General features: G+C 37.3%; 1 protein-coding gene across 2 annotated transcripts in view; it reads left to right on the forward strand.

Annotated features, from left to right (window-relative positions):
* The window catches only part of HMCN1 (hemicentin 1), a 374104-nt gene that overhangs the window by 310504 nt on the left and 50991 nt on the right, over positions 1 to 12609 (forward strand). For both annotated transcript variants that reach the window (XM_023754745.1, XM_006089863.3), the window contains exons 76-82: positions 1368 to 1489; positions 1691 to 1855; positions 3426 to 3533; positions 3954 to 4091; positions 4218 to 4352; positions 7426 to 7695; positions 10148 to 10338. In XM_023754745.1, the coding sequence (XP_023610513.1) occupies positions 1368 to 1489; positions 1691 to 1855; positions 3426 to 3533; positions 3954 to 4091; positions 4218 to 4352; positions 7426 to 7695; positions 10148 to 10338 (1129 nt within the window). The remainder of the gene's footprint in view (positions 1 to 1367; positions 1490 to 1690; positions 1856 to 3425; positions 3534 to 3953; positions 4092 to 4217; positions 4353 to 7425; positions 7696 to 10147; positions 10339 to 12609) is intronic.

Raw genomic sequence — 12609 nt, forward strand, 5'->3', positions numbered from 1 at the left:
TTCTGAATCATTCATGCAACCTTTCTATCTGAAGTCTATATAGTAGTGAGGCCTACAGGATTAGATTTCTGTTCTGCTGTTTTTTTTTTTTGTAGTTTTTTTTTGTTTGTTTATTTGGCACCTTTTGGCATTTCATAAAGACAAAAGATGATCGCATGATTTAGTACAAAAGAAAATTTATTCTGAAAAAACAATTCAAGTTTTACTTGTCCAATAAAGCTCAAATTTTATACCTTGAAACACAACTTAGGTATTTGACAGCATGTTTGGAAGGAAAAACAGCATTTTCTCCTTTTTTTCTCTCTCTCTTTACATTTTTCTGGGTTTATTACCATACCTCGTAATATGGCAGCGTGTTATTTTTAAAGTGTAGCATTTAAGTCATTACGAATTTCTGATGCTTTAGATGAGCATCAATTAAGTTAACCATTAAGTTAATGGTTATCAAAGGATTTGCAATAGTACCTTAAAAAAAGTTCTCTTTGGAAAGATCTTTGACAAAAATCAATTCTAATGCATCAAGAAATATGAGGCTAGGAGTGTTTCTCTTAAACTGCTGTTGCTTCCCTCTCTTTCTCAGCCTTTGAATCTTTTGACATTGGGCTTTAGTGACTTGAGGGTACACACTATCTGAAAAATGTACAATGCCCTTGAATTAAAAAACATGTTAAATATGTTCCCAGTCAGTCCAGTTGTTTCTATACTGCCAGTGCACAGTTTGAAGTAAAAAAAAAATAGATATTCTTATTTAGGTTTACTTTAAATAATGTATGCATATTTACTAAGCCTCCTAAACACTTTAGTTTCAAATTGGTTGGAAGGAGAAGACTTATTGATATATGTACTATGCATCTCCAAGGTATCCAACACAGGTAAGGAGACATGTGAAATAGGGAAAGGTACAAGACAGACTGGTAATTTCCCATCTATCAATGGAAATAACCAAATACCAACCTGCAAAGTTATTGGTGAGATTTAGAGATAATTGATGTGAAGCATTTGAGAAGGTGCCAGGAATGTATTCAATGCTCAGTAAACAGTGGTTCTCATCAGCCTGCTCTTTGCACTATAGTCACTTAGAAGGGGATGGTTGATCATGATAGAAGCATCCTGAAAATGCCAGACTCCCCCTTCAGACAATCCTTCTACCCACCGCTTCCTATAGATGTCAAGGTTGAGGCCCTATTAACCAACTGCCATAGGAACTTCAAGTCTGATACCTAAAGTATCCAGAGAAATGATGCTCATTTTAACATGAGAAAAGTTCCATTTCCCTCAGTTCATAACACGGCACCACGTTGAACCAACAGGAAACATTGATGTGAACGGATGCATAGTATCTCATTGCTTTAAAATCTTTCTTCTAGGCTCCTTTCTTCAGGTTCACTGGTAATTATTTCCCCTTCCGTGGATGACACTGCCACCTATGAGTGCACTGTGACAAACGATGCTGGAGAGGACAAGAGAACCGTAGATCTCACTGTCCAAGGTAGAGCTGGCTTAATGTGTGGAGTGAAAGTTATGCTGACATCATTCATCCTTCCAGCCTCACAAGGGGGCTTCCTTTTCCTCTCACTTAACATTTCCTTTCAGTGTAGAAAGAGGAAAAAATGTATGATAACACTTTGGAAATCTGTAAGCGTTGGAAACATGGCATTTTCTTTTTTGTGTGTTATTATTGTTGTTTTAGTTCCACCTTCCATAGCTGATGAGCCTACGGATCTCCTAGTAACCAAACACACCCCAACAATAATTACCTGCGCTGTGTCAGGAGTTCCATTTCCCTCAATTCACTGGATGAAAAATGGTATAAGACTGCTTCCCAGGGGAGATGGCTACAGAATTCAGTCCTCAGGTAAGATCAAGTTCCCTGATTACACATTGTTGATTGCAGTCATTATGAATGGATGGCCTCACCTGGCTTTTTTTGCACCAAAATAAAAGAATAAATTACATTTCTGGAATTAGGCAGCTGGAAAATAATTCGGTGAGAGCTGGAAGGGGACCTAGGGAAAGGAAGAGAGAAAAAGTATAAAAACAAAATAACAATATCTAAGACTGATCTGAATATAATAAGCATGATCACTGGGATTTTATGGGCATATTTACTAAACCTATGGTTGAAAAAATTCACTGGTTGACTTTGAGTGAACTGCGTTTCTTTCATTGGCCAAATAGAATGTCTATTTATTTAAAGAACATTTAGTGCCTAAAATAAACTACATATACCATGTAGTTTTGGATGATAAAACCAATATGGGGTTATTTCTTTCAATTTATAATTTAGCAGGTAAGCCTGGATGATAGATGCTGTAATGGATAATTTTTGAGGGTGGTAGCTAATATTTATAAAAGTTAAGTATTAAAAACCTATAGTATTGAAGAGAGAGAAAAATAATTCACTTATATGAAAGTATAGGTGGTTCACTTTGGTGTTTCTGAAAAACTCATCCTGCATCGGGAAGGTGCACTGGGGATAAAATAAAGCAACAACTAACATCCAGGGGCTTTATGATTATGTGCATATTATTCTGAAAGAATTTGTTTATTTCTTCACTAGGAGGGAAATAATGGAAGATTTATTCTTGGGGTGGAACTTGGCTTTCATAGCAAAGTATTTTGCTGTCTCAGAAACCCATAGAGGTTCATAACAATTAACATCATAAAATATACATTAATTATCCATCAGCACAAAGTATTGTGCTAAAAACAAAGTTTGGAACTTCCTTATAATGGTAAACAGAGTTACCGCATGACTCAGCAACTCCATTCCTAGGTATCTACTCAGAAATGAAAACATGTGTCCACACAAATACTTGTTTGCAAATGTTCATACAGTATAATTCATAATAGCCAAAAGTAGAAACAATTCATTTGTCCACCACCTGGTAAATGTGTATAAATCCATGCAATGGAATTCTATTTAGTAATAAAATGGAACAAAAAGATTGACACATGCTACAACAGGTGAAACTCAAAAACTATGCTCACAGTGAAAGATGTCAGACACAAAAGACTTCTGTATGAGTCCATCTGTATGAAATGTTCCAAAAAGGCAAATATATAGACAGAAAGTAGAGTAGTGGTCGCCTAGGGCTGGGTTGGGAGCAGGAGTGACTGTAAATGGGATGAGATTTCTTTTTAGGAAAATGGAAATATTCTAACATTCTATTATGGTAAATATACTAAAATTTGTGAATTGTACATCTAAGTGGGTGAATTTTATGATATGTAAAGGTTGCCTCAGTAAAACTGTTAATGATGATTTTAAATGTACTTTGCTAGGCACTTCAGGGGCTACAAGTATGAATATAAGCCAAGCACCACTGTGCTATGGGGATGAAAACACAAAAATCAGAGAACCATCATTTATCGAACCAGAAATACAGGGATGCCCTGTGCATGAAAACTTTTTTTCTTTTTAGGAGCAATTGAAATATTTGCCACTGAATTGAGCCATGCGGGAAGATATACTTGTGTCGCCAGGAACGCGGCTGGTTCTGCACATCGACACGTGATCCTTCATGTCCAGGGTATGGAAGACTGCTGACTCGTTAAAAACTTGACGTTGGCTTTTTGTTTTGTTTTGTCATGTTTATTCTAGAGCTGTGAACCACAGTAATATGTTGAGGATAAGAAAGCCTGCTAAGGTAGTCTTCAATAGACTAAAGAAGACACGCAGATAATAAACCCCACAGAACAATTCCCAAGTTATTTTTCTTCTTGAGTCTTTCTAACCTGTTCCTGTTTCTGGTCTTCTAATGGAAACTGGCTACAGTAGCAGCAAGACTAAAAAAAAAATGTAATGTGGCCAATATTCACTTTTCCCTGGGACAGTCAACTCACAGCAGTTTTGGAATTATGAATCTGGGCATGTTTAACCTCATGGCTACTATAGACTTTTCTGCCACCAATGAGTGGCATTGTTTATTTCTGTTGATTGGTTCTTCTAGAGCCTCCAGCCATTCATCCTCAGCCAAGTGAACTGGACGTCATTCTAAACAATCCCATTCTGTTACCATGTGAAGCCACAGGGACACCCAGTCCTTTCATTACTTGGCAAAAAGAAGGCATCAATGTCATCACTTCAGGTACCTCCCGCAGTTTCTATCAAGAAAACCGTGGCTAGACGGTGCTTTCTGATTCAGAAGTCAGTGTCATTTTTTTTTAATGGAAATAAAAATTCTTCTCACTCCGCTTTCCTTACTGTGATGTAGGCAACGGCCATGCAGTTCTTCCTGGTGGCGGCTTGCAGATCTCCAGAGCCGTGAGAGAGGATGCCGGCTCTTACATGTGTGTGGCTCAGAATCCAGCTGGTACAGCCTTGGGCAAAATCAAGTTAAATGTTCAAGGTACCCAAATCACAAATCTGTATGTCTTCATTGCAAAGATGCTGCAACCAGGAATACCAAAATTCATATGTCTAAAATAGTTGTTAACTCTCTTAGTTCATCTCATCTATGACCCTTACGAAGAAAAAAAATTTAAGTTTTGGGAGGGTTTTTTTGGCATTGTTTGTATAAGAAAACTGGGGCATCTCATCATATTTTGATCTGTGAACGGCTCTTTGGGACTCTGTTTCATTGAAGGTGATTTTTAAAGCCATTCTCTCCATAATTGAAACATTAGATTGCAATATCCCCCTAAAAACATATTATAATAGCAGTTAAACCAAGTTGATGGGATGAAAATTGTTCTCAAGACAAAATTTTTTTCCCCACATTTAACTGGTATTTTCTTGATATAATTTTCATATCCTATGCATTGCTATTGTAAATTAAATGCACTGAAAATAGGTTCTGAGCCACTGAATTTGCTGATTTTGAATTTCCTTATAGCGTGATTTTCTTATGATGAATTAATTATTATAGTAAAGCTCACTTCCCTGTAGGTTGTAAATCTAATTTCTTTGTCTTTTTCAACAAATATTTATTGGAATAATAAGTGGAAATACATTGAACATTATAGACATGAATCTTCCCTTCTAGTGTGGAAAAGAAGAAAACTACCAAATAAAATAATTATAAATTCTGATATATGCCATTCAGAAGAAAAAACAAACGGCTGAGATGGAGAATAATGGGGATACGTGGGGACCACTTCAGCGGTTAAAGTGCCTTGTTTGAGGAGGTTCCATGTGAGCTGAGACTTGATTGATGAGCTAGGGTGAGCCTGTAAGGTGGCAGAGTGTCTGAAAGAGGACAGCATGTGCAATGGCCCAAAGACCGGAAAGAGTAAGAAAGCAGCATGCCAGTGTGGCTAGACAGTGATGAGTGAGGGGGGAGGGGCTGGCAAACGTGAGGGAGGTCAGAAAAGAAGGCAGGGCCAGTGCATGGCGGGCCAAAGGACCGAAGGAAGGTTAGATTTCATTGCCTGTGCATTGGGAAGCCTTTAACCAGAACTCTGATTTGGTTTTAGGATGATCTCTTTCGCTGCTATGCAGCTAACAGTTTAGAGAAAAGGCAAGACTAGACCTGGAAGAGCTATTAAAGTCATCTAGGCAGGGTATTATGGTCTGGCCAGGACTGGGGAGTTTCAAGGGTTAATGAAAAAAAGTGATGGGTTGACAATATTTATGGAGGTATAATTGCCATGATTGCTGATAAATCAGATTTGAGAGGTTAGGAAAATAGAAGAATCACTGGGCTTTGGGCTTGAGCTGCTGAGTGAGGATTGCGCCACGGGGAATGCAAGGAAGGAACTGGTAGGAGAAAGGAAACCAGGATTTGTGCTTAATCATGTAAATGTGGGAAACTATTCGAAATCCTAACGATGTCAAGTAGAGAGATATGAATATTTATGAATTCAGGACTCATGGGAGAAATATCTAAGATATCAATGAGGAAGTAACAATTATATTTTAATTCACAAGATTGGTTGAGAATTTGCATAGAAAAGAGCTAAGGACAAAGCCCCCTGGGACACTGCATTGTTTAGGGGTCCCAGAAAGGAGAAGACACTGGAAAAGATAAAAAGGACAGGGCAGAGGAGTCAGAGGAGAACGAGACTGAGGCCAGGAGAGGAGAGTTTCAACGAGTGAGTGGACAGCTTTGTTGAATGAACGTGAGAGGTCACGTAGGGTAAGGACCAAGAAATACTTATTGGTCTTGATAATACAGAGGTCATGGAAAAGAACAGCTCCAGACTGAGGTGGCTTTTTTGTTTGTTTGTTTTCTCCAATTGATTAAAATTATCAATATGAGCAATTATGGGACAAAGAAACACATTAAACAACTAATAGAATTTCAACATCCCAAAAGCAGCCAGAGATTATTGTGTGCTCTAGAGACGGGAACAATTCTGAATACAGCCGCTCCTTGCAGATACAGTATGTAATTGCAAGCACAGGTTCAATCAGATAATTTTGGTTGGTAAAAATAATTGTAACATGCTTATTCGTATTTTTTCACAACATGGAGATTTTATTTCACTCATCACCTTTAGCGTAGCCTAAGATTTGGTCTCGACATAGTTGACCATTTCTCCGTAGCCTCTGGAGATGTGGCAGACAGTCCTAGGCCCCCGGGTCTTGCCATGGACGGAGGGTCTTACTTGGAAGAGTGGAGTTCTCAGAGATCTCTTGTCTCTGATTTCATTTCTTCGTCAGTCTGTGGTAACAATGAATATTGTTGGCCTTGTCTCTCAAGCTTTTTTGAATTGGTGGTGGATATTTCAGAGGATTGTTTTTTAATTTTGCATCATGGCTGTCTCTGCAACTTGTCACCGTCTCTGGCCTTGAAGGTGGGGAGGCCATCCTCTTCCTCTCCTTCCTTTGTCCTGTGCTTGTGGTTGGTTGGTCTCTCATACTAATTTAAGCTGTCTTTAAGTCTCAATAGAATACCCAGACCAATACCTAATGGCAACAACCTATTGTAAACACTAGGAAGGAAAAGTCCTTATCATCAGCCCTTCCATAATTTTCTGAAGAAGTGGGAAAAGTTTTATCTATACAATTTTTTCCATGACCCATTCATTTATTTATTCATTCATTCAAGTAATACTTCATTAACTTTGGCCACTGTATATGAGACACCATACTTAAGCACCATAGAAAATGCATAAGTAGAGAGCAGTTAATTCCAAACTTTGAAGGAGTCTGTTTTGAAAGCTTAAATAGCTGAAGTGAATCACACAATACATGCATGTTAAAGAAGTGCCTATCAACACCGCCTAAATTTTCTGGATATGGAATTCCTTGGGAATATATGTTTTTATCCTTATTTAAAGTTGATTGTTGTTGACATTTGTTAACTATATAAAGAATACTTTTCTGAAATGAGGTCAATGAAAACAAACTTGACCCTTTGATGATATGCTAGAGTCAGGATTTTATTTCTTATCTCTGAGACTTCACTTTGCTGGGGGTGTACTAGAGTGTGTGAATGGTACATTCATACTTTTAAGATGAAACTTTGTATCTTTTAGTTCCTCCTGTCATCAGCGTCCACCCAAAGGAATATATCATTGCTGTGGATAAGCCTGTCACACTACCGTGTGAGGCGGACGGCCTCCCACCGCCTGACATCACGTGGCATAAAGGTGGTCATGCCATTGTGGAATCAGTCCGCCAGCGCGCCCTCAGCTCTGGGGCTTTGCAAATAGCCTTTGCTCAGCCCGAGGACGCCGGCCAGTACACATGCATGGCGGCTAACGTGGCTGGATCTAGCAGCTCGAGCACCAAGCTCACTGTCCATGGTAGGTGGTTTCACATATATTATTTCAATCTACAACATTACCATGGTAAAGAGAAGAGGCCCCTAAGAAAACATCTGATGGAAATAAAAACCATGCAAAACCAGTAATTCATAATGTGAAGGGTGTGTGTGTGTGTGTGTGTGTGTGTGTGTATGCGTGCGCGCGAGTGCACACGCTGCAGGTACACTTGCTCTTCAAATCTGTTTTCTGTAGGCATTTATTTGCATGTGAGAAAGATATTTTATTAATAATGTGTCCAGGATAGTTAATAGGCTGCCAGTGATCCCCTCATATTGTGATTACTGAGATCTGTACTTTGGCTTTATGAGAAGTCCATTTGTATTTGCGATTCTTCTGCTTCACTTCTCAAGTAGAAAGTCATCTCCAAACTAATCACCACGACCTACGTTATAATTATAGTGTGAACCCGATGAGAATTAGAGATCTATTTGATTCATTAAAGTAGCAAAATATTTACATGTATAGTTTTTGTAACAGAAAAAAGGTACTACATTTTCCTTGTATTCAATGACAGACTATCTAAAGATCAGTATTGAAATATTTTAGTTGTTAATATATATTGTAAGACTAATGATAGAATAACTATTAATATCAGTGGTAGGAAACTGAGCAAATCAAGCTGTCTCTAACTACTATTTTCAGAACTATTATTAGTACTGGTAATATTAGTATTGCTAATAGTAGTTACTCTTGTTTTAATGATGAGTTTCTGCTTTTCTTTTTTCAAAAGTTTGTGAAAGCTATTTTTTATTTACCAGCTGTATTTGAATTTCCTACAGCTTCATAGTTACAGTAAAAGTTCAAGTGAAATCACTTTTAATTGATAAATGAATAATTTAGCCAAAACAAAAAAATCACCATTTATGAGTTTTCTACATTTCCTTCCAAAGAAATACATTGCTTTCAGTTCATATATTTGATCTAATCAATATATATTGATCCCTTAATAAATAAGGAACTAATGAATAAATAACACTCCTTCTTTTTGAGTATTTGTAGAAAATTTACCAAAATTTACCAGATACTAAACAACAAAGAAATCATTAAGATTTTTTAAAAACATGCCACAATTCCTGCCCACAAAGCTGGACATCTGTAATGAACTCTTAATGCCAAAACCTCAACCCCAAGCAAATTACAAAATACCATTCTAACTAACAAGTGGGTTAAATAATATGTTTTTATTTTCAGATTATTTAGAAAATAATAAAAATAAGGACAATGTATATCAAAATGCATGGTGTGTGGCCAAAATGAAACTGAAATATAAAGGCATAGCCTCAAATTATCCATTTTAAAAAAGAATGAATTGAAGTAAATGTACTAATGTTGGAACTCTATAACAACTAACAAAATAAATAACTCCAAAGAAACCTGTGTAAAGGAGATAATAAAAATACAGCATGATTCAATAAAAAATGAATTGAATATTTATGATGTACCATTAAACAAAATAGGTTCTTATGTTTTTCATATTTGTAATGTTTATGCATATATTCATTCAATCATGTTTGTATATTTTCTCATATAATTATAAAAAGGATGAAAAATTGGAGTTTACACAATAGCTTTACTTTTACTGAGACCAACTGTTGTCCTGTCACTTTTTAAAGGGTATTAAAATGGATCCATTTCTCACTGATGTATTTGAATAATTTCAAAGTTCATTGTTTTGGGAGGGAAGATATTTTTACTTTTTGATCCAAATATTCTTAAAACTTTAAAGACTTTTTCCTTTAGAATGTCTTAGTTCTACATCCACTAAAGTATTTTTTAGTACACCAAAACATTCAATTTATCTTTATTGCCAAAATTCTGGTTCAAAAAGTTGAGGCACAGGAAATATTTGGTATCACAATGCACAGAGTGATGAAATCACTATAAATTTCCTTTGTGACAGTATAAAACTTGAATTAAATGTCTTGACCTGCTTTTGCTTGCGTCTGTTGCAACACGTGAAATACTGCAATAATTTACTTTTTCTTTAGCATTTTGTGATATTCAGTATGGGGCAGTGTGTTACAGTGTTTAAACTGGTAACTTTCACTAGTTCATTCTCACAATATGTCTCTGATACAAATCCAGCAGTTTACAACAAAAGAAGCATGTTTGGCGTTTGTTTTACTTCACTGCAAAAGGAAAAGAAACTCAAGAAGGTCAAATAAAATGTAAAGATTTTCAACCCTGCCCTAAGTCATTTGCCCTGAAACTGTAAAATACTCAATAAGTTCAAATCCATGACAGTTCTTGCTAGCATCAAACGTGTTGATTGGTTTTATAGTAACAAACAAATCAATATCTTAATAGATTTTTTTAGTATTTCTAGCAAATTCACCTTCCCAAGACTCTTTGTTGTGCTAATTTTCAATGTAAAAAAATATATTATTGAACTCAACATCCTGAATGACCATCTATTTTAAACTCTTCGTAGTGCCACCCAAAATTCGAAGTACGGAAGTATACTACACGGTCAGTGAGAATTCACAGGCTGTTTTTCCATGCGTGGCTGATGGAATCCCTACACCAGCAATTCACTGGAAAAAAGACAATGTTCTTTTAGCCAATTTGTTAGGAAAATACACTGTTGAACCCTATGGAGAACTCATTCTGGAGAATGTTGTGGTAAGTGTAACAGACATGGATAGTATAGTGAGCCAGATTGTTGATTTATCTTCTTAACTTTCAATAGTTTAACTTGGAGATATGTATTCTAATAATGAAAGAAAAATACTCTTATAAATTCAGTTTATAAAATTAATTTTACACTTATTTTATGTCCCAGGTCTGAGACTAGTATTAAACAGATAGTAGGAACTCATGAATGCCCTCCTTCTAAAATTGTTACTTTATTTTTTATGAAAAAAATTCTAAGTGTCTTTGTTATATTCCATACTTATAACCATGTATGGAAACAATTAGGAGAATGGAGATGTAAGAAAGTCTGATATGCTATTAAACAAGTATAAAAAACAGTTTTCTGGCTCTTTCAAGGTTTTTAAATAACCCTTTCTAATCATTGACAAGGAAACTAAAGTCTTAGGGATCTATGCATGCTGAGGTTTTTTTCCTATTCTCAGGTGGTACCTCATCCGTCTGCAGAATCGTAGCTATCAGAAGCATCTGGGTTTTTCACTGGTTGTCCCCTTGAGGAGGAATATATTAAAATGATAAAGTTGATCCCATTTACTTTATCTGAATCAGACCCCTGGGATTACCAGGTATATAGCCCTAGTGGTAGGCTAGGTCAGTAGGCCCTAACTCAATCACATGTGCCAGCAAAAGTCTCATTTCAAATCTGAAGTTCCTTCAGTAGTAAGATGGATCATTATTTTATGTACCACTAAGAAAAAAAATGTAAACAAGCAAACTAGAGCAGATGACCAGTTTTTAAGTTGTATTCCGATTTCAGAGAAATTAAAAGTTAAGCTAGAACAGGAAGGGGGAAAGGGAAATTGGAGTTCAGTTTTGGACATGAGTTTTAGGCATCCAAGCAGAGAGTTGAAATGAGAAGTTCAGTTAGTTGGAATTTAGAAGAGAGATCTGAGCTGGAAATACTGGTACTCGTATAGAGGGGTATTTTAAGCCATAAGTCTGTATGAGGGCACCAAGAAATTGAGTGCAGATAAAGAAGAAAAGAGGGCCAATGACTGGGACCTTTCACATGGCAACATTAAGATGTAATGTTGAGCCCTAACCGGTTTGGCTCAGTGGATAGAGCATCGGCCTACGGACTGAAAGGTCCCAGGTTTGATTCTGGTCAAGGGCATGTACCTTGGTTGCGGGCACATTCCCAGTGGGGGGTGTGCAGGAGGCAGTTGATCAACGTTTCTCTCTCATTGATGTTTCTGACTCTCTATCTCTCTCCCTTACTCTCTGTAAAAAATCAATAAAATATATATTTTTTTAAAAGATGTAATGTTGAGGGGAAGTCGGCAAAAGGAGATGGAAAATGAGCAACCAGTGAGATAGGAAATAAACTAGGGGAGTTGGTACCAAGTGAAGACATGGTCTCAAAGAGAAGAGAGTCATAATTTTTTCACATGCCACCAATAAATCCAGTAAGATAGTTATCGGTGGGGTGTTCTCTGTGTCCCCAACTGTTGCTGGTGGAAGTGGGCTTCTTGGGGTGCCACGGGAATAAGGGTTTCCTGAGGCCTCCACCAGAAGATGAGGTATTGTGGAAAGTTTTATTTCTGTGGAATGAAACCCCGGAATTTCCAAGGTCCCCTCTCACCCCATCCTGCCCAAGGAAAAGTCCCATTTTATCTTCAGCAGAGCGAGGATTAAAGCCAGGGTCCAGAGTTTCCACTCCATATTTGCACAGTCCAGTCTAGCATCAGGCTAGCTTAGCTTGTGTTCCCAGCTGCAGTCCATTGTGTGGGGGCTGCATGGCCATAGACCATGCAGCCTCTAGGGCAGTGATGGTGAACCTTTTGAGCTCAGCGTGTCAGCATTTTGAAAAACCCTAACTTAATTCTGGTTCCGTGTCACATATAGAAATTTTTTGATATTTGCAACCATAGTAAAACAAAGACTTATACTTTTGATATTTATTTTATATATTTAAATGCCATTTAACAAAGAAAAATCAACCAAAAAAATGAGTTCGCGTGTCACCTCTGACACGCGTGTCATAGGTTCGCCATCACTGCTCTAGGGCCACATGGCAGGCTAGCACATGAACAAGTGCAAGGAAGCAGGAGAGAAGCAAGAGGAACATGAGAATGAACTGCTTTATCGGGGGATTTTACCCTTTCTAAGATTTCATGGACTTGCAGTGGCTCCACCCCCTTTGGCCAATTATGTTTTTTCTAGGTTAGAAAGACAGACAAGCACCTTTTCTACTTCGCTATGCATGCATCCATTTCCCCTTTGTCTGGTCTCTTCCCCCAG

This window comes from Myotis lucifugus, unplaced genomic scaffold (genome assembly GCF_000147115.1).
Source record: "Myotis lucifugus unplaced genomic scaffold, Myoluc2.0 scaffold_65, whole genome shotgun sequence".
Lineage (NCBI taxonomy): Eukaryota > Metazoa > Chordata > Mammalia > Chiroptera > Vespertilionidae > Myotis > Myotis lucifugus.